General features: G+C 42.8%; 1 protein-coding gene across 5 annotated transcripts in view; it reads right to left on the bottom strand.

Annotated features, from left to right (window-relative positions):
- Nucleotides 1-25,613, bottom strand: part of arsg (arylsulfatase G) — a 139,372-nt gene that overhangs the window by 21,405 nt on the left and 92,354 nt on the right. For all 5 annotated transcript variants that reach the window (XM_078225605.1, XM_078225604.1, XM_078225601.1 and 2 more), the window contains 5 exons: nucleotides 19,852-19,989; nucleotides 18,346-18,542; nucleotides 10,148-10,228; nucleotides 8,452-8,560; nucleotides 4,255-4,375 (listed from right to left, as the gene is read on the bottom strand). In XM_078225605.1, the coding sequence (XP_078081731.1) occupies nucleotides 4,255-4,375; nucleotides 8,452-8,560; nucleotides 10,148-10,228; nucleotides 18,346-18,542; nucleotides 19,852-19,989 (646 nt within the window). The remainder of the gene's footprint in view (nucleotides 1-4,254; nucleotides 4,376-8,451; nucleotides 8,561-10,147; nucleotides 10,229-18,345; nucleotides 18,543-19,851; nucleotides 19,990-25,613) is intronic.

Here is a 25,613-nt window from a genome sequence, read left to right as displayed (position 1 = left end):
CTAGTTCTTGTTTCCATTGTAAGTGGAAATAACTTCGCTGCTTCTACCCTGCCTAGCCCCTTCATTATCTTATGACCCTTGTCACTTACCTCACACTGGCTTCTTGTACTTAGTCCCAGGCATGATGCTGCACTGCCTTGTCTGGCCACTGCAGCGCTGTGCCTGGATGGCCTGGAGAGTTGTCGGCCAATTGGCCAACAGCTTTCCAAGGTTGGACTTCCTACCAAGTGCAGATAGAAGTCCTACCTGCTGCCAATCAATGCTCATTTGTGTAAAATGGCAGCAGGCCTGTTGAGTCGTCAGTGGATGGTTTCTGAAAAATTCAGGTCCATATCTTCCATTCTATTTTTCGTTTTGGAGTTGTTATTAAACATGCTGTCTTTAGTGTAACTCAATTGTGCTTTACAGCTCGCAATATTTAAGCTACAAGTAGCATTGATAGGAACTTCTGAAATTCTGACTTCATGCTAATCATTTCTAAATGCAGATCAAAGCAAACTAGGCCATCTAGAACTAAGTGACGTAGCCTAAAAATTGGAGCTGGTCCCGACAGGAGTTAATTTAGGAAACACTTCTGATCGCCAAGTCCATGTTTGGAACTTTTGCAAACAGCAGTTGATGCTTGATCAATTGTTAATTATTAATCTGAGAATGACAGATCTTTGTTCACCAAAATATTAGGGGTTGTAGAGCAAAGGCAGATCAACCATGAGCCCATTGAATCATGGAACAACGTCTGTTTACAGAGTAATTCGCTGGCACTCAGGAGCATGACAGCATGAGAATAATACTGCTGCAACATATTTAAACAAAACTGTTAATTTAATGATTAGCCTGATGCAGGAAACATAATCTGATAACCTGTCCTTAACATCAACTCTGGTCCCCATGAAATCTCATGGCACCAGGTCAAACATATGCAAGCAAACATCCTTCTGATTCCCATGTACCATCCCCGCTCAGCTGATGAATCAGTAATCTTCCATGTTGAACACCATTTGTAGGAAGCACTGAGGGTGATAAGGGTGCAGAATGTACTCTGAGTGGGGTACTTCAATATCCATCACCAAGAGTGGATTGGTAGCACCACCATAGACCAAGCTGTCCGGTTCCTAAAGGACACGGCTGCTAGACTGGGACTGCAGCAGGTCGTGAAGGAAACAACAAAAGAGAAAAACATACTTGATCGCATCCTCAACAACCTGCCTGCTGCAGATGCATCTGTCCAAGACAGTATCAGTAGAAGTGACTACTACATAGTTCTTGTGGAGGTGAAGGCTCATCTTCACATTGAGGATACCCTCCATCATATTGTGTGACATCACCACCACTGTGCTAAATGGAATAGACTTCGAACAGACTTAACAACTCAAGACTGGACATCCATGAGGCACTGTGGGCCATCAGCAGCAGCAGAATTGTACACATGCACAATCTATAACCTCATGGCCCAGCATATCCCCCACTCTACCATTACCACCAAGCCAAGAGATCAACCTTGGTTTAATGAAGAGTGCAGGGGGAAGAACACCAGGCACACATAAAAATGAGGAGTCAATCTGATGAAGCTACAACACAGTAGTACTTGCCTGACAAACAGCATGAGCAGCAGGTAATAGACAGAGCTAAGCGATTCCACAGACAACAGATCAGACCTAAGCTCTGCAGTCCTGCCTCATCCAGCTGTGAATGGTGCTCTGAAGCAGCAAGTTCTGGAGCACAAGTCTCCAGGACACAAACATTTTCATCCTTAATGATGGAGGAGCCCAGTACATCTGTGCTAACGATAAGGCTGAAGCATTCGCAACAATCTTCAGCTGGAAGTGCCGTGTGGATCCATCTCAGCCTTCTCCATTGGTCCCCAACATCACAGTTGCCAGTCCTCAGTCAATTTGATTCACTCCATGTGATATCAAGAAGTGGCTGAAGGCACTGGATGCTGAAACGAGTATGGGCCCTGACAATATTCCAGCAATGGTCCTAAGACTTGTGCTCCAGAACTTGCCGGACCCCCAGCCAAACTGTTCCAGTACAGCTACAACACTGACATCTATCCAGCAACATAGAAAATTGCCCAGGTATGTCCTGTACACTGGAAACAGGACGAATCGAACCTGGCCAATTACTGTCCCATCAGTCTACTCTCGATCATCAGTAAAGTGATGGAAGGGGTCATCAACAGTGATATCAAGCGGCACTTACTCAGCAATAATCTGCTCACTGATGCTCAGTTTGAGTTCCGCCAGGGTCACTCAGCTTCTGGCCTCATTGCAGGCTTGGTTCAAACATGGACAAAAGAGCTGAATGTCGGAGATGAGGTGAGACTGACTGCCTTTGACTTCAAGGCAGCATTTTGCCGAGTATGGCATCCAGGAGCCCAATTGGAGTCAACAGGAATCAGGGAAAAATCTCTCTGCTCGTTGGAATCATAGCTGGCACAAAGGAAGATAGTTGTGGTGGTTAGAGATCAATCATCTTAGCTCCAGGACATCACTGCGGAGTTCCTCAGGGTAGTGTCCTAGGTCTAACCATCTTGAGCTGCTTCATCTTCGTGACCTTCCTTTCATCATAAGGTCAGAAATGGGGAAGTTCGCAGATGACTGCACAATGTTCAGCATCATTTGCAAGTCCTCAGATACTGAAGCAGTTCATGTCTAAATGCAGTAAGGCCTGGAAAAGGTCCTGTCTTGGGCTGACAAGTGGCAAGTAACATTCGTACCACACAAGTGTCCTTCAATGACATTACCATCGCTGAAACCCCCACTATCAACTATGGGAGTTACCATTGTCCAGAAACGGAACTGGACTAGCCATATAAACACCGTTATCAGAACAGGTCAAAGGCTCTGGATCCTGCGGCAAGTAACTCATCTTCTGACTCCCCCCCCCCCCCCCGCAAAGCACGTCCACCATCTACAAGACAAAAATCAAGAGCGTAATGGAATACTCTGCACTTGCCTGGATGAGTGCAACTCCAACAACACTCAAGCAGCTCAACACCATTCAGAAACAAAAGCTTGTAGCACAAGTGCATAAAATAATTTAAAAATTGCATGTTATGTAAAAATGAATGATAATTCTTGAATTTGGATTAATGGCAGCGGAATACTAAATTTTGATTCCAGACTGGTTTAATTTAGAAACTCAATCAGCAATTTGAAAAAGGCGAGGCACTGACCTCAATTGTGGTCTCACGACCATCCAATTTTCAGCAGATATGAAAGACACAAGTTGCAAAAGTCAGCTTCCTGCCCAAGCCTCAAAGTGAAAGTAGGGAGAGATATATTACTGAATCTATGTTGGCCATTTGTACTGTCCCCACTAAAAGTCAAAGTAAATGTGTCCCCCCACTCCCAAACTTGAAAAGCACCAGGAAGTAGTCCAAGCAAAAATTGTCAGAATATATTTTATTGAAGAAAATAAAAATGGAAACTTGGACTTAAGAGCTTCTGAAGAAAGAGAAAAACTCCAGCACTAAGCTGAGAATTTGGTTCATTTGACAGAACTTCCACAGTGCTCAGTCAGTTGTGGGTTTAAATCCCAATACAAGATTGAAGCACATAATCTAAATTGACACCACACTGTAATACTAAAGAGATGTCGCACTGGCAGAACTTGACATTTTAAGTTTTACCAGCTTACACTGAGTTGTACCCGATTCCATAGAAATATCTGAGGTGCTCGGTTTTCTCCTAGTGTCCCAGCAAAAATTCCTCCCTCAAACGAATACCACCAAAATCAAACAGTGGCAGCAGTATGTGCCATCTACAAGATGCACTGCAGCAACTCACCAAGGTTCTTTAGGCAGCACCCATGACCACTTCCATCTAAAAGGACAAGGGCAGCAGAAACCTGGGAACACCATCAACAGGAGGTTTCCCTCCAAGTTACTCACCATTCTTACTTGGAAATATATTACCGTTCCTTCACTATCGTGGGTCAAAATCCTGGAATTCTCTCCCTAACAGCACTGTGAGTGTACCTACATCTCAGGGACTGCAGTGGTTCAAGAAGGCAGCTTCTCACCACCACCTTCTCAATGACAACTGTTGGCTTGGCCAGCAATGTCCACATCCCGTAAAAAGTGAATAAAACAAGATTAAATTGCCTTTCATTTCACATAGTGGGCCTTTGGGTGTGTGAAATTGTCTGCAGCATTTCCTTATATAATACTACAAAAGTAACTGGCTTTCGATGTAGTCATGCATTGTAAGAAGTTTTTAATTTGGTTTATGTTAACACAACAAACATTACCTGATGACCATGGTGTGACTGGCCCAACAGCACCTCTGATATATCCATGCTATCATAGCGTCTGTTTGGAGGCAGGCTTGCATTTGCCAGTGAAATCAAGGTAGAAAATAGATCTAAAGTACTGCAAAAAAAAACATTTTTAGGATGAAACATTATTAATTTTGCAGGTCACAGACAAGGATTTTGTAATCATAATTTTGGAAAACATGTCTTTGCTAGTTCCGCAACTTTCTCCTCTGATGAAGTGATGATGTGGAGATTATTTTAGCAATTGAGTTTTGTAAAGCTTGTATGTTGAACTGCATGTCTAATCAAGACTACATTTGAACTTAGGTCCAAGAGATAAAAAGTCATGCTGCCATATCTCTACTGAATGATTGAATCTTGTGTGCATTGATAGGTAAATACAAATGCAAAGGAAAGTTCAAAGATCAAAAAAATCTGACATCAAGAACTGCAGAAAGTAAACAGAAAATCAGGAGAGATTACAAGCCATAAAACCATAAAATGTAGGACCATAAGTAGGACATTTGGCCCATTGAGTCTGCTCCACCATTCAATGAGATCATGGTTACCTCTGCCAATTTGATTTTCCTTATCTACATTAAGATTAAAGTCATCCATGATTATGGTATTGTCTTTTTTACACGCCCTTATTATCTCCTGATTTATTCTCTGTGATACAGTCCAGCTACTATTAGAAGGTGTATAGACTACTCCCACCAGTGTCTTCTTGCCCTTGTTATTTCTTACCTCCGCCCATATGGATTCTACATCTTCTGATCCAAGATAATTTCTTGCTATTATACTTATTCCATCTCGTACTAACAAAGTTACCACACCACCCTTTCCTTCCTGCCTGTCCTTACGAAATGTCATGATGTGGAGATGCCGGCGTTGGACTGGGGTAAACACAGTAAGAAGTTTAACAACACCAGGTTAAAGTCCAACAGGTTTATTTGGTAGCAAAAGCCACACAAGCTTTCGGAGCTCCAAGCCCCTTCTTCAGGTGAGTGGGAATTCTGTTCACAAACAGGGCATATAAAGACACAGACTTAATTTACATGAATAATGGTTGGAATGCGAATACTTACAGCTAATCAAGTCTTTTAGAAACAAAACAACGTGAGTGGAGAGAGCATCAAGACAGGCTAAAAAGATGTGTATTGTCTCCAGACAAGATAGCCAATTCCCACTCACCTGAAGAAGGGGCTTAGAGCTCCGAAAGCTTGTGTGGCTTTTGCTACCAAATAAACCTGTCGGACTTTAACCTGGTGTTGTTAAACTGCTTACGAAATGTCACATATCCCTGAATATTTAGTTCTCAGTTTTGAACTTCTTGTAGCCACATCTCTGTAATGGCTGTAAGATCATAACCATTAACCTCAATTTGTGCTGTTAACTAATTTATTTTGTGCCAAGTGCTACGTACATTTTAGAGCCATTAATTTTACCCTTTTGCCATTTCTTTTCCTTTGTGACTTTACTTGTTGCTTTTTTTTACGTTTGTATACTCTGTCCCTTCCTATCACACTCTAGGCATCATTACCTGAATAACTGCTTTGTAATGCTATCATATCCTTTTGCTTCGCACACCTACATAAACCCTTCTACAGAACAAGCCACCCTCCCCCCACCCCAAACTCTCTATATAGTTTAAAGCCCTCTCTACTTCCCTAATTATGCAGTTTGCAAGAACATTGGTCCCAGCATAGTTTGGATGTAGACTATCCCAACAGTACGGGCCCCACTTTCCCCAGTATTGATGCCAGGGCCCCACAAACCAAAACCCACTACTCCCACACCAGTCTTTGAGCCACATCTGTCTACTTTTATGTATCCTATGCCGATTTGTATGAGGCTCAAGTAATAATCCAGAGATTATAAAATTTTAGGTTCTGTTGTTTAATTTAGTGCCTAGCTCCTCAAACAGTCAATACAGAACTTGTTTCCTTGTTCTATCTATGTTGTTGGTACCTACATGGACCATGGCCACTGAATACTCCCCCTCCCACTGCAAGTTCCTCTCCAGCCCAGAGCAGATGTCCCAAACACTGGCACCAGATTGGCAATCATGATGTGGAGATGCCGGCGGTCACGGGCATTCGGCCTCTGATATTCGGGTAAGCATTCTCCAAGGCGGCCTTCGCGACACACGACAGCGCAGAGTCGCTGAGCAGAAACTGATAGCCAAGTTCCGCACACACAAGGACGGCCTCAACCGGGATATTGGGTTTATGTCACACTATTTGTAACTCCCACAGTTGCGTGGACCTGCAGAGTTTCACTGGCTGTCTTGTCTGGAGACAATACACATCTTTTTAGCCTGTCTTGATGCTCTCTCCACTCCCATTGTTTTGTTTCTTAAAGACTGGATTAGTTGTAAGTATTCGCATTCCAACCATTATTCATGTAAATTGAGTCTGTGTCTTTATAAGTTCTGTTTGTGAACAGAATTCCCACTCACCTGAAGAAGGGGCTTAGAGCCTCGAAAGCTTGTGTGGCTTTTGCTACCAAATAAACCTGTTGGACTTTAACCTGGTGTTGTTAAACTTCTTACCAGATTGGCAACACAGCCTTTGGGACTCTCGATCCTGGCGAGTGTATATTCTCTTAACTATACTATCCCCACCTACAACTACATTTCTCTTTTCTCCCCCTACTTGAATGGGTCCCTGTACCACGGTGCTATGATCTGTTGGCTCATTCTCCCTGCAGTCTCTGCTCTCATCCACACAGAGAGGAAGATTCTCAAACCTGTTGAACAAGATCTGGAGATGCTGGCGTTGGTCTGGAGTGGGCACAGTAAGAAGTCTCACAACGCCAGGTTAAAGTCCAACAGGTTTATTTGGTATCATGAGCTTTTGGAGCACTGCTCCTTCACCGCCGGCTCAAAGTGGAGAGGATCCCCAAGAAGATTGCGCATATCGACACTGAAGCCACTCACCTGATGAAGGAGCAGCACTCCAAAAGCTTGTGATACCAAATAAACCTGTTAGACTTTAACCTGTTGTTGTGAGATTTCTTACTGTTGAACAAGGGCAGCATCCAGGTACACTCCATCTCCCTGGTGCATCACAATGTCTGAAGCTTGGCCTCTCGCTCATTGAGCTGAAATTCCTCGAGCAACCAACATTTGCTTCAGGTCGCTATTAACCACAATGAGGTCCACCAGCTCTCACATGCTATAGCAATAACACATCACCGAGGTTCTGCAACCTTACTTTATTAAATTAGATTTTCAATTTGTTTTTAACTTTTACTACTGATCTTAGTTTTCACACTAACTCTATTATTTGCGTTGCTTGTTTTTGCGATTTTCTCCTGAAACCACTGGCACTTGCTGCATTAAGGTTCCATGAGGACTGACACCTTTTTTGTATCTTGTTTCAGTAGATCTATGCAAGGCTAGATGTTGAGAGTTGACAAACTAACCAACCACATAATATACTTTAGAATAAGTTAGTGGATCATTCAAATGCATTACTAAGATCACATGAGTTTCTTTCTGTATCTAGGTGCATTGCTAGTTCAGCAAGCTGAAGATCATTACTAGGTCAATGTGTTAAACTTGTTTTGAAAAACATTTTGGATAATCCTCTTCTGCTTTCCACAAAGGTCAGTGCAACTTCTGTAACACGGAAAGAGTAAATTTGAGCACTGTTGTTCTCCAAATGTACAATTGTGACTTGATTGGGAGCAATCTTGGCTCTGCATGAGGAATTTGGGGATTCAAGTCCCACACTCGAGACTTGAGTGTAAAAATCTTGACTGACAGTGCAGTGTTGCGAGAATACCACACTGAGAGCTGTTGACTTTCAGATGAGATGCTAAACTAAGGCCCCATTGACTCTCCTTGTCCTTCTCAACCTGCCTGCAGTTTTTGACGTGGTTTGTACATACAATCCTCCTTCAAAGCGTCATCACTGTCATCCAGCTGAGTAGAAGTGGTTCCATTCTTATCTATCTAACCACAAACCAAATTATCAATTGCAATGCTTCTCTTCTTGCTTCTTCACCTTTGTTTCCGGTGGTCCCGAGGACCTAAGCTTGGACCCCTAGTTCTCATCTACATGCTTTCATAGAATCCTAGGATCCTTACAATGCAGAAGGAGGCCATATGGCCCATCGAGTCTGCACCGACTCTGCAAAATAGCATCTTATCCAGGCTCATATAAAGGAAATCTTTTTCCCTACCTAAGCAGTGAACTGCTTATGCTATTAGCTGGGATCTTTGTTGGCCAATAAGCAATTGCCGGCACTCGATGGCCACCTTCCCATGTCGTCTTTTTTGCTGAACTTCCACCTAAAACAAAAACAAAATTTATCATATTACATAGACCAATATTAGTCAATGGACCGATAATATATTCCTTATAACTTTTAGATTGATGGGTGGCACGGTGGCACAGTGGTTAGCACTGCTGCCTCATAGCACCAGGGAGCCAGGTTCAATTCCAGCCTTGGGTCACTGCCTGTGTGGAGTTTCCACATTCTCCCTGTATCTGCGTGGGTTTCCTCTGTGTGCTCCGGTTTCTTCCCACACTCCAAAGGTGTGCGGTTTAGGTGGATCGGCCATGCTAAAATTGCCCCTTAGTGTCAGGGGGACTAGCAGGGTAAATACATGGGGTTATGGGAATAAGGCCAGGGTAGGATTGTGGTTGGTGCAGGCTTGATGGGCCGAATGGCCTCCTTCCGCACTGTAGGATTCTATGATTTACCAGGATGGCGCATTCCTGGCGCTGTGAGGCAACTGTGCCACCATGTCACTCAACAATCAGAGACAGGAATGGGATCCTGGCTAGTTGGCCTCGGGATTCTCTTGCTAGCAGGAAACAAGACATTGCCTGAAGGTGGTCTTCTGGCATCAGACCAGGGGACCAGTGATCAAGGTACGCTTAGAGGCCCTCACTGCCTGCCTATGTCTGCAACAGCACACTGCCCTGTGGAAGGGGACGCTTCCACAATGGTGACCCACCTGCTGAGGGAACTTTTGATTTTAAATTTTAAGAAGTTGGCGAACCAATTGCTCCATCTCTCTCACCTATCATAATAGGCATCATGCTGCTCCTACCAAGCCCGAGAGCCTCTAGCTTCGAGATCCCGCCCAGCATCTTTAATTGCACGGTAAGTCTGCCCTCCGGGCAACATTGGCCAATTCCAGGAAAATCATGCATGATGAGGGTTCCCTAAACAGTGTGAGCTTCTGACACAAAAACAGAAAATGCTGGAAAATCTCAGCAGGCCTGGTAGCATCTGTGGAGAGTGAAACAAAGTTAATGTTTCTGGGTAAATTTTCCGATCCTGCCGATCGATGAAACGGGACGGACACGTTAATGGACCATTAAAGGTCTGTTGACCTCAAGTGGGAATTTCCAGTCCATGTACAGGCGGGATCGGAAAATGCCCCCCTTTGGGTCCAACGTGACTTCGAATCTCTGACCTTCATTTGAGGCTGATGGTGGGGTCCAGAAGCTCACAGGAAAATCCTGCCCCAAGAAACAACAAAAGACATATCTGGATGTGCAGATATATTCCTGAATTAACTTTTGAAATTATGCAATATTTCATCTATATGGCTCACCTTACTGAGCTCCAGTTTTTCCTTTTTGTCAATTGATTATTTGGTTATTCTGTTATCATCATTCTGCCTCTTAGGAGTTGTTGTTTCTGGTCTGCATTTACAAATAATGCTGGAAGCAAAACAGTTGGTAAACTCTATCTTTTATTTAACATAACACTATGTACAATACAGACCCAGCACAAGGTTCTACATAGAACACTCTTTCTCTCTCTCTCTCTTCATGCTCTGTTGTCATGTGATTGTACATCATTGATAATGTAGACTGTATATTTAGATATTTAACACAAACCTTTAAAGTATAGTTATTACCTTTGTTGGTCTGCCATGCTCCCACAAACGGGCCAGCTGTTCCAGCAAATTCGCATTTCTCAGACCACGGGCCATTGTCACCTGCATGGGAAACCGATTTAAAAAGTGATCATGAAGAGGATTGAAGAATTGAAAATGTGCAGTCACTAAAAAGTTATTTGTATTAAGGGTGGTTCTGAGACAAAACACTGGGACACTACCACACTGTGGTAAGACCCAAGTTACTGTCTGTGATTTCTCATGATGTGGAGATGCCGGCGTTGGACTGGGGTAAGCACAGTAAGAAGTCTCACAACACCAGGTTAAAGTCCAACAGGTTTATTTGGTAGCACAAGCTTTCGGAATGTCACTCCTTCTTCAGGTGAGTGAGGAGTTGTGTTCACAAACAGGGCATATATAGACACAAACTCAATCTACAAGATAATGGTTGGAATGTGAGTCTCTACAGGTAATCAAGTCTCTCCACTCACATTGTCTGTACCTTTAAGACTTGATTACCTGTAAAGACTCGCATTCTAACCATTATCTTGTAAATTGAGTTTGTGTCTATGTATGCCCTGTTTGTGAACACAACTCCTCACTCACCTGAAGAAGGAGCGACACTCCAAAAGCTTGTGCTACCAAATAAACCTGTTGGACTTTAACCTGGTGTTGTGAGAATTCTTACTGTGATTTCTCATACAGCGAATTTCCAATTGTAATCGAGAAGACATTGAAGGAAGTTGGAAAAATAGAACCTTCTTAGCATCTTGTTCTGATGTGGATTTGGATACCTGCCAGTGTGAACTTGTGCTGGACTTGTATGTGATTTTTTTCTTATACCAATTACTGCCATTGTCTATTAAACTAACATTTTAATGATGATGCGACTCCAAATTTAAAAAAATAAATATGACCACAGATGGAGCTGCCTATTGATATAAATAGGGTAGGGATATCCAACCTGTTTTTTGAATGCTGAAGCTGAATTATAGCATCAGGTTGCAGTATAGCTAACATTAACATGGATATTGAATTCTTTTTGCATCTTAATGAAAAGCATATGCCATTTAAAATCTCTCACAAATTTATTTTTATTGAAAGCTCCACCACCATATTCTGATTTGAATTTTTCTGTATGTATAATTAAACCTTAGCTATAACCAGGCAAAATGCTTGCCACGAGTGTATGTAATGAGAGTAAGTGGTTGTAACATGAACATTGGCCTTTGTAGCTAAAAGGGGAATCAGCATGTCTCGATTGCCTTACGGAACAGCTATCATTTGACTCCCCAGCTTAGGTACAGGCAGCATTTCCACAACTGCTTAAATGTAAAATTCATCTCCATAGGAAATATTTTAAATCAAATTCTGGTGCAGTACATTGGCATGGTGTTCTGTTGTTCCAAAGAATTGCACCAGGGAGAGTTAGGAACTTTGTTGGCACCCAAGGCTCCCACATAGTGGGCTGAATTTTACAGGCAACCCTAGGCAGGAAAACAGGGAGGTTGACTCATAAATTAGGGTGCCATGCCACTGATGGTATCTATACACCTTCACCCCATCCCCATTATAGGCGGCATGGAGGCACTGGGTGGGTCAACTGCCCATGGCTCAATTGAAGCCTTTAATTGGGCAATTAAAGTCCTCATCCTGCCACTTCTCTGATTTGATGGGCGGTTGGAGAGACCTGTGTCCAATGTATAGTCCAAGAGGGTTAACCCACGGGCTGCTAGTCAATGAAAGGGGAAGAGGTTGCCTTCTTCCTGGCCCTGTGTTTCAATTGCAGCCCCACAACACCACCATTCCCCACATACAGTTTTACCTCCCCATGTCCACCTTTGTCCCATGTCCAATATGGCCCCCAATTCTTCTCGCTGGTGCCTGTTAACCTGGCTGCAGTAAGATCCCAGGCATACCAAAATGTCCAAGTCTATCGCTCTTTGGCCTTCCTTTGGCACCAGCAGGTGCAACTGCTCCTGTTTCTTCTGCTGGTCTGCCGAGCTGCCAGCCTCCCACAGACTGGGAGCAAGATGTCACCTTAGAGACAGACAGAAGGCCTGCCTCATGCTAATTAAAGGATTGAAACCTAAATTAATGAGGGACAAGCCAGCTGAGCGGAGACGGACTTGTTCCCAAATTCAACCAGTAAGGTCGCAATTTCAAACAGGTAACATCTGATGACCTGCAGCCACATCCCCACACATAGAGAAATTTAAGCATGGGACATCCTCTGCTACATCCCTTACGGAATGCCATTGGTGTAAGTCTGTTAGTAATGGTCCTGCCTAATCTTTTAACAGGGGAAATGCCAAATACAGGGAAACTACTAGTGCAGCATTAAGAGAATAATTAAAATAAGAGAATAAAGTAAAGGACCACGCCTAGAGCATTTTAAGTGACATGTATTGTACATTGTTTGAACAATTTTCTACAACTGCCAAGAACTGACTTTTAAAATAATAGTTGAATTATGGAATTTCTCATAAACAAAACATTATAAAAGCCCTGCTCTTCCAGCAACTATCTCTCGCTTGTCTCCAATTTTCTAATTCTCCTAATCACAGTCACTGTATGTTTGATGCTCTTCCATTTTACTGCCTCCCTTTTGTCTTCACAATCTTCCTCTATCAGCTGTTTTGGGAGGATGAGAAATTCCTGCTTTTGTATAATTTTAGTAAATTATCAATGTCCTGCAAGAAGCTAACTTCCCGTTACTAGACAGCCCGTGCAGCGGCAACAGCTAATTAAAGCTGCACGCTCTCCTAAGAGGAACTGCACAGTCATATTCATTCAGGATGGAGGCTACTTGCCACGGAACATCAAGATTTACTGTGTGCGAAGTCACCCTGGTTGAAGCGAGGGTGAGGAGCACTTTCTGTTTTTGCACCAAAATGCACCCTCTGCAGAGTAGAAGCTGACCAATCAAGCCTGAGGGGCCTTAGCTTGGAGGGAAAATATTGTCACCAATATGCCTGTGGAAATTGTTTGAAAATGCAGGAGGTGGCACACCCAAGAAAAGTTGACAAACTTACAGCTACCCAATTACACATAAGACAAGGGTAATTTATATGTTTTCACTTCTGAGTCTCGTCTGCTGGCAGTGCATGTTGGAAGTTACTTGATTTGATTTGATTAATTGTTGTCAAATGTATTAGTATACAGTGAAAAGTATTGTTTCTTGTGAGCTATACAAAGCATACTGTACATAGAGAAGGAAAGGAGAGAGTGCAGAATGTAGTGTTAGAGAGTTTAAAAGAATAAAGTTTTAGAAGCATAGAATGAGAGTAAAAGAATCAGATGGTACGCTGGGCACAGATGGCAAGAAGTCGCCTCGCTCTTGCGCCATCTTGGAAAAAGAAAAATGTTTCTGTGTGCACCATCAATAATTTTCTTATTATTGATTCAAATGGCTGAAAAATTGTGGACTGCTAGCTGCGAGTCCCCAGTGGAAATGTGAACACAAAACTACCTGACAATCTTTTCCTCATAACCCTTTATTCTTTCACAGGGGAATTTCACAGTAACTTCATTGCAGTGTTAATGTAAGTCTTACTTGTGACTAATAAATAAAGTTTACTTTACTTTTAAAACTGTTGTTCCGTACAAAGTACTCTGGAAACCTGACATTTATTTCAATAATTAGCATGTATGGAAGTTCTGCGGCAGGGTCTGGACTGTAGCTTGTTGGCCCATTGAAATATTACAGGGACTTTGTACAGCAAATCCTGTTGATGCAAATTAGCTACATGCTGCATTTTAATTTACTCACAAACACATTAACTGCATGATGATTGGATTGTTCTACAGACAGACAGCGTGGGATGATGGGCTGAATGGTCTCTTTCTGTACCATAATGACTCTATAACTCTAAGTGCACAGCTTAATGGAGCTGGACTACCCCATCCTTTTTGTTCAGGAAATGAAGTAAACAACCCAAGGACCACATGCAGGACACATGCAAGGTTGAAAAGAAAAGACCATAAAGGCTGCAGGGTTATTGTGAGCTACTGTTTCAATCTGGTGTTGGGTAATGGAAAATCTCCCTTTGCTGGCTGAGGAACAATGACACAAGAAGTAAATCAGTTTGCTTTGAAGATAAATTAGTGGACAGAGAGCAGGTTACTGTGATTGGGATGTTGCAACAGATTCAAATTCAGACTAACAGGTCTATGAGCTTTGACTTAAATGACAGTAGGGCTGTTGATCTGTAGTTATCAAGATCTGACTAGGTAAGCATAAATTTTGTTTTTTTCCACTTCAGCAGGACAATATGGATTTCTAGGAGCATACATATGGATGGTCCAGCAGAATAGGCTTTCGAGAAACTAGCATCTTAGTCATGGGACAGGAGTTTTTTGGGATCCAGGCATTGAGAGAAATTTATTCTCATCTGAATTCACAAATTGCAGTTCTGCACTTCTTTGGGCTTTTGGAATTTCTCCCTCAGTTTCGGATAAACTTCCCATAAGAAATCATTATATTTTGTAGTAAAAGTGGTATGGAGCAAAGCCTGATCTTGAAAACATGTTAAACCTAACTGCGATATTAAAGTATTTAGTATGATGTTAGTGTATCTTTAAGGGTTTTTTTAAATTCATGCTCACAGCCTTAGGGGATGTCATTGTTGGGGGAAAAAAAAACTGTGGACAGGTCAGGTGACAGGGATTCATTTTCAGTTTCAGTTTGGAGTTACAGGTTTGAGTTTTTGGGTTTTAGAAGGGACAACAAGCTAAAAATAAGTGTTTGCCCTCTCTCCCTGTTGTTTTGAAAATTCTTTTGGTTAGCTGAAAACAGGATCTTGTTTTCCTGAAGGCTGAAAATCTGCTGTTTTTGGGGGGCTGGACCAGAGTCTGTCTGGTGTTTTGGGGAGCTGTCTTGTCTTCAAACTGTTTGGAGTGAATCCAGAGATCTGCAGACTTCCACCAAAGGACTCAATTTCCATGATCACGTGAGCAGTAGACTTTGCTGTATTGAACCTGTTTAAAGGGTTTTGTCTATGGCAAGGGTTTTGGTTTAATTGGAACACATTAGAGATATTCATTAAAGGTTATACGTTATAAAGAACAAAGAAACTTACAGCACAGGAACAGGCCCTTTGGCCCTCCAAGCCTGCACCGAACATGCTGCCCGACTTAACTAAAACCCCCTACTGTTCCGAGGACCATATCCCTCTATTCCCATCCTATTCATGTACTTGTCAAGATGCCCCTTAAAAGTCACTACCGTATCTGCTTCCACTACCTCCCCCAGCAACGGATTCCAGGCACCCACTACACTCTGTGTAAAGAAGTTGCCTCATACATCTCCTTTAAACCTTGACCCTCGCACCTTAAACGTGTGCCCCCTAGTAATTGACTCTTTCATCCTGAGAAAAAAGCTTCTGACTATCCACTCTATCCATGCCTCTCATAATCTTGTAGACTTCTATCAGGTCACCCCCTCAACCTCCGTCGTTCCAGTGAGAACAAACCAAGTTTCTCCAACCTCTCCTCATAGCTAATGCCCTCCATAGCAGGTAACATCTTGGTAAATCTTTTCTGTATCCTCTCCAAAGCCTCCACATCCTTCTGGTAGTGTGGCGACCAGAATTGAACACTATATTCCAAGTGCGGCCTAACCAACGTTCTATAAAGCTGCAACATGACTTGCCAATTTTTAAACTCAATGCCCCGGCCAATGAAGGCAAGCATGCCGTATGCCTTCTTGACTACCTTCTCCACCTGAATTGCCACTTTCAGTGACCTGTGTACCTGTACACCCAGATCCCTTTGCCTATCAATACTCTTAAGGGTTCTGCCATTTACTATATATTTCCTATCTGTATTAGATCTTCCAAAATGCATTACCTCGCATTTGTCCGAATTAAACTCCATCTGCCATCTCTCCGCCCAAGTCTCCAACCGATCTATATCCTGCTGTATCCTCTTGATAGTCCTCATCGCTATCCGCAAATCCACCAACCTTTGTGTCGTCCGCAAACTTACTAATCAAACCAGTTACATTTTCCTCCAAATCATTTATGTATATTACAAATAGCAAAGGTCCCAGCACTGATCCCTGAGGAACACCACTTGTCACAGCCCTCCATTCAGAAACGCACCCTTCCACTGCTACCCTCTGTCTTCTTTGAACGAGCCAGTTTTGTATCCACCTTGCCAGCTCACCTTTGATCCCATGCGACTTCACCTTCTGCACCAGTCTGCCATGAGGGACCTTGTCAAAGGCCTTACTGAAGTCCATGTAGACAACATCCATTGCCCTACCCTTACCAATCATCTTCGTCACTTCCTCAAAAAACTCGATCAAGTTCATGAAACACGACCTCCCCTTCACAAACCATGTTGCCACTCACTAATACATCCACTTATTTCCAAGTGGGAATAAATCCTGTCTCGAAGAATCCTCTCCAATAATTTCCCTACCACTGATGTAAGGCTCACCGGCCTGTAATTACCTGGATTATTCTTGCCATCCTTTTTAAACAAAGGAACAACATTGGCTATTCTCCAATCCTCTGGGACCTCCCCTGTAGCCAGTGAGGATACAAAGATTTCTCTCAAAGCCCCAGTAATTTCCTCCCTTGCTTCTCTCAGTATTCTGGGGTATATCCCATCAGGCCCTGGGGACTTGTCGACCTTAATGTTTCTCAAGAACCCCGATACCTCCTCCTGTGGTTGTTTTGTTTCTTGTTTGTAATTGAATAAAGGTTCTTGCTAATTTTCTTACTGTACATGTTAACTATATTCTTAAATAAACTTTGATTGATAAAAGCTCCCTCCTGGGTCATTTGAATCATACCTGAAGTGAAACATCTCGTCAAATTCAAGATGCAAAGCTTATGATTCAGGCGGGCTTCATAAAACATCTGAACCATAACATTAGCATTTGAAAAGCACCTGAAAGGTTTAAACATCATTCTTTTAACTAAAGATTCACTGTTGCCAGATTATAAAGATGTCTGATTTTAGTTACTTAGCTTCAGGATACATTTCAAAGTGAAAAGGAATAAAAAGAAGTTCTGCTGAAAGGTCATCAACCTGAAATATGAGCTCTCTTTTCTCTCTCCACGGATGCTGTCAGACTTGCTGAGTATTTCATGCACTTTCTGGTTTAATCTCAGATTTCCAACACTCACTGTATTTTGTTCTGGGGTGGGGGGTTGTGAATGGTGCAGGTTTTAGAGTAATTTGCGCAAAGGTGTTTTTCCAAGTTTTCATGTTTATAGCATTGAAGTCTAAATTGGCAGTGGGCACAAAATCAGGTTTAATTCCATACAAACTGCATTTGCCTTGCACAGACCGAAGGAATACAGTGAGCATGCAAGATGCCTACCAAGAGTGAAATTTGGAAATGAGCTACAATGCATTCTTGATTAAAACTACTGGAGAAGTTATAGAAGATTCATAGAAGATGAATCTTCTATAAGCATGTATTTTCTGCAAAATAAATCAGAAAAGATAATTGGGGAACTGGTGAACAGTTATAGTATAGGATGGAAGCAGACCACCAACATTCTTGCCTACTGGGGAATGGGAAATAGAAACATAGAAAATAGAAGCAGGAGTAGGCCATTTGGTCCTTCGAGCCTGCTCAGCCATTCATTTGATCATGGTTGTTCATCAAAATTCAACATCCTGATCCTGTCTTCTCCCATATCCCTTGACCCCCTTAGCGCCAAGAGCTATATCTAATTTCTTCTTGAAATCACACAACCTTTTGGCCTCAACTACTTTTTGTGGTAGTGAGTTCCACACATTCACCACGCTCTGGATGAAGAAATTTCTCCTCACCTTAGTCCTAAAAGGTTTATTGCTTATCCTCAAACGATGACTCTTAGTTCTGGACTCCCCCACCATCGGAAACCTTCTTTCTGAATCTACCTTGTCTAATCCTGTTAGAATTTTATAAGTTTCTATGAGATCCACTCTCATGCTTCTAAACTCCAAAGAATATAATCCAAACTGACTTAGTCTCTCCTCATATGACAGACCTGCCATCCCAGGAATCAGCCTGGTAAACCTTCGCTGTACTCCCTCTATAGCAAGGATATCCTTCTTCAGATAAGGACACCAAAGTTGCACACAATACTCCAGGTATTAGTCCAAATGGTTTCAGGAAAACCAGAGAAATGCTGTGCCAATACCTTGAGTGGAAACGATATCAATATTAATTATATTAGCTCCGACTGATAAGTATCAGAATTATAATTGCATACCAGCAAACCACACGAGTGTGTTGTTACGAAAATCTGCATTAACAGCTTCCAGTATACGCCCAATGACATGGTCCAGCTCTCGTAGACCGTCTCCATATGGACCACGTTTGGAGGTGTTGGCAAATCGAGAATTGTATTGCAAAGGAACATGCATATGAGTTGGAGCAAAGTACAAGAAGAATGGATGTAAACCTTTCCTAAGGAAAACAGAACAGGAAAGTCAACAGGACCAGGAGATAATAAAGACCTTTTTTTAAAAGTGCAATCGGATAATGTAGCAACTAAGGCCTTGATGACGTAGACAATCTGATAACACAACAGGTTTGCCCAATGCTCAAACCAGCCTTTTTTACCCTTCAAACATCAGGTCAATTTAAGATCAAACTGATGATACGAGAACCTCTGATATCTTTCAATGGATATGCCCAAAATAAATGAGTTCTTTGGCAGAAAGTAGAGATCAGTAACTCATTCTAGATCTGGGATCAAATTCTGGAGCTTACAATCTACACAGCTCTAAACTAGCGACATAATTCAATGAGTAGCTGAGCTATGCAGAAGGATATCAGATTTGATACCTCAATCACGATAATCCATGTCAGCAATCTTTGGGTTGTGAAGGGAAAATCACGGAGGAAGGGTTCCTCGCCTGACACTTAATGGCATTTAATCTAACAGGGTCCATGAGCGACTCTTATCCAAAATTTCATTTGCCTTGGTACCATGTTTTAAGTTGGGTTAAATTATGAGTGAAAATAAAGTGGCCAACTACTTAAACTGCAATACTGTATGTAATTTTTATTATGCACATTTAATAATGTCTTATGTTTAATTTTTCTTTAGTCGCCAGCATTCAATCCTCCCTAAAACTCTTGACAGAATAATTACTGTGGCAATGTTCTGGATTGCTAAATTTTAAGACAAAAAAAATGCTCACAGTCAGAATACACAAAAGAGCACTCGCACCCTGACAAGTTTGGATATCCGGTGCGGGGGTGGAAAGACGCTGATTTTTGGCTTTATTGCCCATGGTTCTGAGAAGCAATTATTTGGTTGGGGTATATGAGTGCAACTGACACACCTTTTGAAATCCATTCTCAGGAGGAGGGTGTTGGGGGGGGGGGGGGGGGGGGGGGGCAATAAGTAAAATTGAGAGCAAAATATACCTTAAAATTCAGTTAAATTTTGTAAGCAAATTAAAACCCCACCATCACGAACTCACTTCTTCCTTTTTCCTAGTTGCTTGTGCCACAAATCACCTCTGCTCTATAGTGGGCAGACATGTGCCTTAAACCTGGCTCTACCTATACCTGTGGCACATCAGTACCAACATGACCTGAAATTACATTCATACACTGGGTAGCTTTGCAACTTTTTAGTTTCCGTTTGCGTTAATTAGTTGCAACCAGAGATGATAATCACACTTGGGTGTAGATTATTTTCATGAATTTGGAGTATTGAGTTTCATCTTCCTCGCTCCTCAATAAAGTACGATCTCCCACTCACCTTGCCTGCTGGATGAACTGTACAGCTTTATCCGCATATTTCTCTGCCAGGCTGCTGAGATTAACTGGTTGTTCTATAATCCTTTGATTTTCAAGGAGAGGCAGTGCTACATCTGTAGTACATGGGTTGTGTTTACAACTAGATAAAAGGCACAACAACATATCAGCTGGTTTAGTTTGGGTATCAGACAAAAATATGAACAATTCAGCCAAAACAGTCAGAAAAATATGAAATAGGAAAGATTTACGACATAAACTGTGGGTGGCATGGTGGCATAGTGATTAACACTGTTGTCTCTCAGCGCCAGGGACCTGGGTTCAATTCCGGCCTTGGGTCACTGTCTGCGTGGGTTTTCTCTGGGTGCTCCGATTTCCTCACACACTCCAAAGATCTGCATGTTAGGTTGATTGGCCATGCTAAATTGACCTTAGTGTCGGGGGATTAGCAGGGTAAATACATGGGGTTACGGGGATAGGGCCTGAGTGGGATTGTTGTCGGTGCAGGCTCGATGGGCCAAATGGTCTCCTTCTGTACTGTAGGGATTCTATGAACTTTAATGCAGTTACAAGCAACAATTGCTTTTCAGAATGTCATACTAAGAAGGATTACACCACTCACTAATATATCTAAGGTATTTATTATATATGTCACCTCAAACTTGATGCTCCCTTTTCTCCATTTAACATAGTGTCACCTCAAAATTCCCTGCTATCTTTCCCCGAACTCCATGTGTGATTCCCTCCAATCAGGTTTCCACCCTGCCAGAATTGCACTGGCTTTTAAAGTCACAAATGACAGCCTTTGTGACTATAACAAAGATAAACTATCTCTCCTTGTCCTTCTCAACTTGCCTGCAGCCTTTGACACAATTGACCATGCCATCTAATGGCTCTCCACTGTCGTCAGTTGGATGGAACCGCAGTCCTGGTTCCATTCTTATCAGAATGGAACCAGGACCAAAGATGTGCAGGTTAGGTTGATTGGCCATGCTAAAATTGCCCCTTAGTGTCCTGAGATGCGTAGGTTAGAGGGATTAGTGGGTAAAATATGTAGGGATATGGGGGTAGGGCCTGGGTGGGATTGTGGTCGGTGCAGACTCGATGGGCCGAATGGCCTCTTTCTGCACTGTAGGGTTTCTATGATTTCTTATCCATCTAATCATAGAGAATTAGAGGCAGTGGCTTCTCTTCTCACTCCTGTGTCACAATCTCTGATGTCCTCCTAGGATCTATCCTTGGCCTAGTTCTCATCTACGTGTTGCCCCCTTGGCAACATCATCCTGAAACAGAAAGTCAGTTTTCACATTAGGCGGACAACATCCAGTTCCACCTCACCCACTATCGCTCTCAATCAGCCAACTCGCTGTCTCTAAATTGTCAAACTGCTCGTCAGACATCCAGTGCTGATTTAACAGAAACTTCCTCAAACAAAATATTGGGAAGATTTAGTCCCTGTCACAAACTCCATTTCATAGCCACTAGCTCCTTGGGAGAGATTTTAACTTATTCAAAATCCATCCACATGTACAAACTTAAAAATGGACCCCATCTCTCTCCCAGGCAACAGTTTTTAGGGTCAATCAGATTGTTCACAACCTGGATGTCATATCTGGCTCCAAGATGAACTACCAGCTATTTACTCACACCATCACGAAGTCTGCCTTATTTTGCCTCTGTACCAAGTCCTGTTCATCCATCACCCCTGTGCTCATTGACTTATGCTGGCTTCTTGTTGTGCAACTCATCTTTGTTTTTAATTCCTCTGGTCTCATCCCCCCTTATCTCTGTAATCTCCTTCAGCTCCACAACCCTGAGACACTGTACTCTTCTAATACTGGTTCTAATCTAGACCATTCCCGATTTTTAACATTTGCAGCCCTACTTCAATTTCCTTCATCTCCTTCCGTCCGCCTTTCAACCTAGTACTGCCCTACTCATTTTAGATATTACCGGCAAAGTCAGCATTTATTGTCCATTCCTAATTACCCTTGAAAGTGGTGATGAGCCACCTTCTTGAACCATTGCAGTCCAGTGTGGGTACACCTACAGTGCTGTTAGGAAGGTGCTTCTAGGATTTTGGACCAGTGACAATGATGGACAGTGAAAATAGTTCCAAGTCAGGATGGTGAGTGTTTCGAAGGGGAACCTGCAAATGGCGGTGTTTCCATGCGTCTGCTGTGCTTGTCCTTTGAGATGGTAGAGGTCGCAGGTTTTGAAGGTGCTTTCAAACAAGTCTTGATGAGTTGCTACAATGTATCTTGTAAACAGTACAAATTGCTGCAACTGTGCAGGGAGGGAGTGAATGCTTAAACTGGTGGATGGGGTGTCAATTAAGTGGATTGTTTTGTCTTAGATTGTGTTAAGCTTCTTGAGTGTTGTTGGATTAACACTCATCCAGGAATATGGACGGCATTCCATCACGCTCCTGACTTATGCCTTGTAAATGATGTAGTAGTTTTGGGGAGTCAAGAAGTGAATTACTCTCTGGAGAATTCCCAGTCTCTGACTTGCTCTTGTAGCCACAGTCTTTTTATGGCTGGTCCAGTTACATTTCAGGTCAATGGCAACACCATGGATGTTGATGATGGCGGAATCAACGATGGTAAAGTAATTGAATACAAAGGGAAGAAGGCTAAATCCTCTCTTGTTGGAGATGGTCATTTATTGCCTGAAACTTGTGTGGCACTGATGTCATTTGTCACTCATCAACCCAGGCCTGAAGGTTGTCTTGGTCTTGTTGCATGCAGGCACAGATTTCTTCTGTGTCTGAAGACTTGCAAATAGTGCTCAACACTGAAATCATCAACGAACATCTGCACTTCTGACCTTATGATGGAGAGAAGGTCATTGATGAAACAGTTGAAGGTGATTGGGCCTAGAACACTATCCCGAGCAACTCATACCACATGTCATGAGGACCAGAGATGATTGGCCTTCAAAACGCACAAACAACTTCTCTGTACTGGGCATGAGTCCAAACAGTGGAAGGTTTGCTCCCTGAATCTCAATTAATTCAAGTTGGCTTAGGCGCCCTTGTGCCACAAAGGTTGCTTCTATCAGGGGCTTAGTTAATGGTCACTTATAAACCACCTTAACCTCTGTTTAACAGCTCTGAAGTCAGCAGATCACTCAACTGAGTTATAGCCTTGTACTTTGTCTCAGACGTCACCATTGATTATCTAGAATCTTTCAATGGCAAACTTTTTATGGAAATAAAATCTTCATTCAATTTAAAAAGTCTCATTAGAATTTTACGCCTCATGGCTTATTCTGTGCTTAGTTAGTGGACCTCAGGCAGGGCATCAGTAGAGGCACAAGTGGCCACAGCCTGCTGAGGCGGGGAAAAGTTAGTTAGGGTTCCTGCACACTGGAGGACATAACCGTTTCATAGCATTCATAGTGCACAACAGTGAGGGCACATCACACTTGCTGGTGCAGATGGTGGAGGCAGCGAGTGCCCAATGTGCCAACAGTTGGAGGACTGTTGGAGACAAGGACCAAGCTGAGCCTGAGGAAGATGATGAGCCTTTGGAATCGCACATAAAACAACAAATGCTGGATGTCCAGCAGGTGCATGGGGAGATCGGGCAGAGATCCCCTGAAGCTTTCCATGCCATGGTATCTGTCACAAAGGAGTCTCTACAGAACATGACTGCTGCGTTAACCCTGGCCTCTGAGTGCACAACCTCATTAATTGAGAGATTGGTGGCTATCATGGAGAGGCAGCTCCAGGAACCTAATGAGGCGTTCCTGGGATTGCAATCCTGAGGATGTTACTGCCTGTGTGGGAGAAGGATGTGGCACCCAATCTCTCTGATGGGTGCCCATCCTTCATTGGCATGCAGGGAGCTCAGGACTCACCTCACAATGATGCGTAAACTGGCTATCGTCTCTGGAGCCTCCCCTCATGGCGCCTAGGATGAGGGCAACATCTCCTCTGCCTCTTTGTCAATCACCCTGCCATTCTCAGAGTCTGCAATGACAGAGGAGTGCCTAGCCATGTCTCTAGGTGAACCCTACCAGGCAGAGCCTGCATAGGCCCTGCTGGCTAGAAGATGACCACCATGTTCATGTGCCCAACAGGAACCTGCCTCTCAGTCTAGACGTAGCACCTACAAATATAAACCTAAGTCACACTATGCACATCCAGGGATTTGCAGAGTGCTTTGATTTTGTTCCCTCGCACTGTTTTCTGTAGATCACCATTAAATTCCTATTGCTCACAAAACATCAATGTCCTTTGTGCTTGAATGGTTTCAGCCCCATAAATGTCTGTGGATAGATGTGTCGGGTATAGACCTTTATTAGTCAGGTATTGGACTCATCGACTGGTTAAGTATGAAGTGTTCGCGATAGGGGTGATTGTGATGCCCATGGACACTGTGAGAGGGCAGGGCACGCAAGGGTAGCCTAAAAAGCAGAATCTAGGTCCTGTGGTCACAGATTATCTAAACATTCATCGAGTGGAATCCCTTCCTGTTCACAAATTTGCCCGGCAGGCACCTTGATGGCCACATGGCACCCGGGATGGCACCTTTTGCAGGGGCATGCTCCTTGTCCTCCCTGCTGTCCCTCATGATCCTGTGTCTGTACCTCTGCCTGAGGTGGATGCATGTGACCACTAGTCTCTATTTAAATAGTGTGCTGTTTTCTTATTCTTCCTACCAAAGTGGTCAAGTTTACATTTACATTTTCCTACATTATACTCCATCTGTCAGATTTTTGCCCACTCACTTAACCTATCCATGTTCCTTTACTGATCCCTTACGTCCACTTCACACCTTACTTTCCAACCCATCTTTGTGTCATCAGCAAATTTCGATCCCATTTGATTCCATCATCTAAGTCATTAATATAGATTATATAGTTGAAGCCACACGAAAACGACCCATTTATGTCTACTCTGTTTCCTGTGGACTAACCAATCCTCTATCCATGCTAACGTGTTACCCCCCACATCATGAGCTCTTACTTTGTGTTAATTATTTTGTGTTAATTTTGATGTGGCATCTTGTCAAATGGCTTCTAAAAATATAAGTACCCCACATCCACAGCTTTCCCTTTGTTTACACTGCTTGTTACTTCATCAAAGGAGTCTAATAAATTAGTCAAAAGCAATTTCCTGTTCATGTCCCGAACCCCAGCAAGCAACACAGCCCTCTGGACTCACACTGTTGGCTATAGAGAGTTCTGACTATCCCCCTGAATATACTGTCTCCTACTACCACTGCATTCCTATTTACTCACCTTGCCTGAAAGGCCTCCTCTACCATAATAAATGTTTAAAACTAAGGCAAAGTTAAGTCAACAAATGCTGAAGAAGTTAATCATTATGTTAATGCATTATTCCTTTTTGGTAGACAATACTTAATGATCAGCACATTCAGAATCTGGAAAATAATCAGCTAATTCTCCTACAGCCTCATGGCATATACATGGGCAAGGTGTCTAAATTATTTTTTGTTGTTCGCCCACCTTCCTACTTCATGTTGTGCCCTTATTAGTCAATATTCCCCAGATAAAAGCATGATTTCCACAACAAGCAATAAGAACAAAGAAAATTACAGCACAAGTACAGGCCCTTTGGCTCTCCAAGCCTGCATCGACCATGCTGTCCGACTGAACTAAAACCCCCTACTCTTCCGGGGACCATATCCCTCTATTCCCATCCTGTTCATATACTTGTCAAGATGCCCCTTAAAATTCACTATCATATCTGCTTCCACCACCTCAGTCGGCAATGGGTTCCAGGCACCCACCACC

Source organism: Mustelus asterias, chromosome 12 (assembly GCF_964213995.1).
Source record: "Mustelus asterias chromosome 12, sMusAst1.hap1.1, whole genome shotgun sequence".
NCBI lineage: Eukaryota > Metazoa > Chordata > Chondrichthyes > Carcharhiniformes > Triakidae > Mustelus > Mustelus asterias.
The sequence above is the reverse complement of the archived record's forward strand: the minus strand, read 5'-3'. Positions and strand labels throughout refer to the sequence as shown.